Source organism: Carlito syrichta, unplaced genomic scaffold (genome assembly GCF_000164805.1).
Source record: "Carlito syrichta isolate Samal-C Ts95f unplaced genomic scaffold, Tarsius_syrichta-2.0.1 Scaffold302340, whole genome shotgun sequence".
Classification (NCBI taxonomy): domain Eukaryota; kingdom Metazoa; phylum Chordata; class Mammalia; order Primates; family Tarsiidae; genus Carlito; species Carlito syrichta.
Genome location: NW_007246436.1, coordinates 26939 through 31690, shown reverse-complemented (window position 1 = coordinate 31690; position 4752 = coordinate 26939). Strand labels below are relative to the sequence as shown.

The following is a 4752-nucleotide window of genomic DNA, read 5'->3' as shown; positions in this document are numbered from 1 at the left end:
GGGGCCGGGGCGGGCTGAGCGCCGCTGACCCCTGACCCCTGACGGGCGGTGCAGAGCGACCCCGAGCTGGTGCAGTGGAAGAAGGAGCTCCGCGATGCCTACCGCGAGGCCCAGCAGCTGGTGCAGCGGGTGCCCAAGATGAAGAACAAGCCGCGCTCGCCCGTGGTGGAGCTGAGCAAGGTGCCGCTGGTCCAGCGCGGCAGTGCCAACGGCCTCTGACCCGCCGCCCGCCCGCCTTTTATAAACCTCTAATTTATTTTGTCGAATTTTTATTATTTGTTTTCCCGCAAAGCGGAAAAGGTTTTATTTTGTAATTATTGTGATTTCCTGTGGCCCCAGCCTGGCCCAGCCCCCAGGGAGGGGCCCGCTTGCCTTGGCTCCTCCTGCCACCAATCCAGCCACTGTCCAGCACCCTCTGTCCTGACCCCGGGGCCGCCCACTCCTGGTGTCTTCCTGTGAGGGGCGAGCAGCGGTCCCAGCAGCCCTCCCGCCCCTCCCCTGGGGGCTGATGGCACACCGCGTTGTGCCAGTCCAGGGCCTGTGGGCTCTGCCCTGCACCTATGGGCACTGCCGGGTGGCCCAGCATCCTCCCAGGGGGAGGGCACAGCACAGGGATACTACTTGAATTTTCCCACCACGGCCCCTCCTGCAGCAGAGGGACAGAGCCAGGTGCTGTCCTGCCTCTCGCCACTGGTGAGAGGAGAGGCCCTGTTGTCTCCCTGGCCCCTGAGGCCTCCCGCAGTGACGTGGGCTCCTATGCTCCTGTTCAGGACAAGCCCCCATGTCATTGGCTGCGTCCATTCCCACTCCCTGGACACTGGGGTTCGGCCAGGAGGGCGGTGTTGGCAGCAGGTGCTGTTGCCCTCCCCGCGGTCCCCTTCCCCCCACGCCAAGCGCCCGGGCGCAGGGACCACAAAGAGGCAACTGCAGATTGGGCCACACTGGCCTAGCCTGGCCCCAAGGTCCCCCCATGCTGGGCTGGGCGAGGCCTTGTTTGCCCAGGGCAGGGCCGGCTGGTGGGCAGGCAGCACGGTGCGAGGGGCCCAGCTGGGGCCAGCCCTCCCTGCCCCAGGCCCGTCAGTGTGTCCCCCCCGGGCTGCCCAGCCCCACAGCCCATGTCCCGTCAGTGCCACCACCCAAGGGCGTCACCTCGCCCGCCGCATGCCCCCTCGTGCCAGTCGCGCTGCCGTGTGTGGTGTCGCGCCCGCTCCCCGGGGCTGGGTCGGCGCACCCTCCCCTCCCGTCTACTCACTCCCCGGGGCGTTTCTTTGCCGATTTTTGAATGTGATTTTAAAGAGTGAAAAATGAGACTATGCGTTTTTTATAAAAAATGGTGCCTGACTCCTCGGCTGTCTGATTCTTTTTGTGCCTGGAGACCACTTTTCAGACTCTGCTGGGCTGAGGCCTGATAAGGGAGGGTATTGGTGGCACCGGGTCCCCTCCGCTGCCATGGCAGGCTTCCAGAGGTCCACTCCCTCTCACACCCCTCCCAGCTGGCCCTTGGGGGCTTTCGGTGCCCATCCCCCACCTTTTCCTGGCGGAGAGGAGGGCATCTCCTGTCCACCGCCCAGGTAAGCAGGAGGAGGTGCCAGCCGTGCCATGCTTGGTGCCACATTTGGTCTGACTGGGACCATCTCAGCCTGCATACCAGGCACCGAGCTAAGTCCCCCTCCCCAGGGACAGTCACAAGGCACCTCTGCCCTCTAGTTCACTCTAGCAGCCTTTGGGCCATTGGCCTTCTCTGGCTTTGGCCTCCCTTCTAGGAGGCCAGAAGGAGTCCCTGAGGCCCAAGGGGTCCCCCAACATCTGGCTTCCATCCAGCTTCCTTTGCCCCATGTCCTTGCCTGCAAGCCCCTGGGAGTGGTCGAGCAGGTGTGCGTTGCTGCCCACCACACAGGGCTCTGCAGCCTCTGGACAAGGCTGGGTGCGCGCCAGAGAGGAAAGAGGAAAGGCACTGGGCAGGGCGCTCTGGGCTGAATGTTGAAGAGTTTTGGAGGCAATGAATGGCCTTTGAGATGGGCCTCCAGCATTGGGGTGGGAGACTGGGAGGACATTTTTTGTGTGTGTGTGTGTTAGTCTCACTCCGTCACCCAGGCTGGAGTGCCGTGGCATGCTCACGAACCCTCCAGCATCGACCTGCTGGGCCCTGGCGATCCTTCCACCTCAGCCTTCCAAGTAGCCAGAACTACAGGCATGCGCTTCCCAAAGCGCTGGGATGACTAACTGAGCCACCAAGCCCGGGCTTTGAAGACTTTCAAAGGTGATGGGGGTGATGAGAGCTGGCTCTAAAACAAAGGGAGGAAAGGACAGGGCGCAACCATGGTAGGCATGCGCTACCATGTCCAGCTAATTTTTGATTTATTGTAAAGATGAGGTCTCGCCAAGTTGTCAGGGCTGGTCTCAAACCTGTGGGCTCGGGCAATCCACTTGCCTCAGACCCCCTGGGCTCCGGCTGTCCTTCCGCCTCAGCCTTCCAAGTAGCCAGAACTACAGTTACACGCTACCACACCCGGCTAATTTTTGATTTATTGTAGACAAGGTCTCACCAAGTTGCCAGGGCTGGTCTCGAACCCGCAGCCTCAGGCAATCCACTCACCTCAGCTTCCCAAAGCTCTGGGATTACAGCCTGAGCCACTGAGCCTGGCTAGGGAGGACATTTCTGATGCAGGAAAGGGCCAGGCACTCAGGAGTGACTCGGGCTGGCTGGAGCTCTATGGGAAGTGGAGCTCCATGGAAAAGAACCATGCCTGCGAGGCCCTGAATGCCAGGCTTCACCTTAGCACGGAGCCAGGTGTGTGCCCAGGGACTGCAGAATGAAGATGAGAAGGGACATGGACTCTGAGCTGAGTCAGGCTCTGGGGAATCCTTGAAGATTTTCTCTTTTTTTGAGTTGGCGTCTCATTCCGTCACCCAGGCTGGAGGGCAGTGGCATGCTCACGGCCACCCCAGCACCGACCCCCTGGGCTCCAGCTATCCTTCTGCCTCAGCCTTCCAAGTAGCCAGAACTACAGGTGCACGCTACCACACCCAGCTAATGTTTGATTTATTGTAGAGACAAGGTCTCACCAAGTTGCCTGGGCTGGTCTCGAACCCGCAGGCTCAGGCAATCCACTCACCTCGGCTTCCCAAAGCGCTGGGATGACTAACTGAGCCACCAAGCCCGGGCTTTGAAGACTTTCAAAGGGGGTGGGGGTGATGAGAGCTGGCTCTAAAACAAAGTGTGCAGGAGGCAGGGAGGAAAGGACAGGGCGCAAGAGACGGCTGAGGACTGGTCCCACCCAGGGAACAGATGTCCTCGTGATGGCGATGGTAGAGGAAGATATAAAAAGAGACTGGTGGCCGGGCTTGGTGGCTCAGCCTGTAATCCCAGCACTTTCGGGAGGCTGAGGCGAGTGGACTGTCAGAGCCTGCGGGTTCGAGACCAGCCCGGGCAACTTGGCGAGACCTTGTCTCTACGATAAATAAAATTTTTTTTTAAATTGGCCGGGCTTGGTAGCACGTGCCTGTGGTTCCAGCTACTTGGAAGGTTGAGGTGGAAGGATCACGGGAGCCCAGCAGATCGAGGCTGCAGTGGCCAGGAGCGTGCCGCTGCACTCCAATCTGGGCGACAGAGTGAGATTCCAACTCAAAAAAAAAAAAAAGAGAGACTGGCTGGGAAGGACATACTTCCAATGCCTCCACCAGGAACGGGCCAGACTTGGAGATGAGTGAGGTGGGAGGTCTAAGGGGAAGAGGGTAAGTGTGGCTGGAATTGGCTTCAGGTGCCCTGGGGGCCAGAGATATCCCAGAGGAAGCTGAAATGCAGGCCGGGAGGTGACATCAGAGGGGTGGTGAGAACAGACAGACTCTCAGCCACGGAGAAGCCTTACCTGGAGGTCAGGAAGGGAGAGGAGGGCCTTTGGAAAAGGGATGAGAAGGCATGGCCATGGAATTAAGGGCTGGAGAGGAGCTGTGTTCAAAGCTGCACCCGGGAGAGGCTGGGCCTGAGAAAGCCTGTCAGACAGGGTTTGAAGAAAGCTCGAGAAAGGGACGACCTTTCTGAGAAGGTGGGCCTGGGAGGGCTGCAGCAAGGGTGGCCAGCAGAGCTGATGTGACAGCCCCAGGCCCTCACAGATGACACCATAGACGGGGGTGACAAATCATCCCAGATGGCAGAAGAGCCACCTGGCTCCATTGAGAAGGCCGGGTAAAAATGGCCATCAGGCCTCCTAGCCCAAGGACTGAGAAATGGGGACGACCTTGAGCAGATGGTGACCCTCAAGCAAGACGGCACTTCTAGATCAATCTATGTAGTCATTTTACAAGTAGGGAAAGCAGCACCAGAGGGGCAGCCCTGGGTGAGCCGCACCACCCAGCAACACCAGGATCAGAGACCCCAGGCGGGGCCTCCAGCAACCAAGGGCCGGAACTAAGCTGGCTGAGGCCTGCACCCTAGTTCCGGTGTGGGTGGAGGGGCGGCCCTGATTTCGAAACTCGCCTTCCTCTCCCGACACTGGCAGCGAATGCAGCGGCCGCAAAAGGGACCCATGCGGGGGGCGAAGGCAGCCGTTCACCGTAGACGTCCTCCACCTACGCCCCCAGCGCGCAGAACCCCCATCCCCGACCCCAGTGCCCAAAGGATCGCCTCCCCGCGTGGCTGGGCCTCCAGACTCCGGCCCGGGTCCCGGGGGCAGGTGCATCGTGCGCGGCCGGCGAGCACCAAGTGGCATCAGCCGGGGGCGCCGGGGACGGCAGGAGCAGAGCCAGGCCCTC

At 60.7% G+C, this 4752-nt stretch overlaps 1 protein-coding gene across 1 annotated transcript in view; it reads left to right on the top strand.

The window, feature by feature from the left end:
• Positions 1-1341, top strand: part of GRK2 (G protein-coupled receptor kinase 2) — a 16168-nt gene extending 14827 nt beyond the window's left edge. Inside the window, 1 exon segment of the mRNA XM_021711530.1 lies at positions 41-1341. Within this exon segment, the coding sequence (XP_021567205.1) occupies positions 41-219 (179 nt within the window). The 3' untranslated portion in view covers positions 220-1341.
• The last annotated feature ends 3411 nt before the right edge of the window (positions 1342-4752 follow it).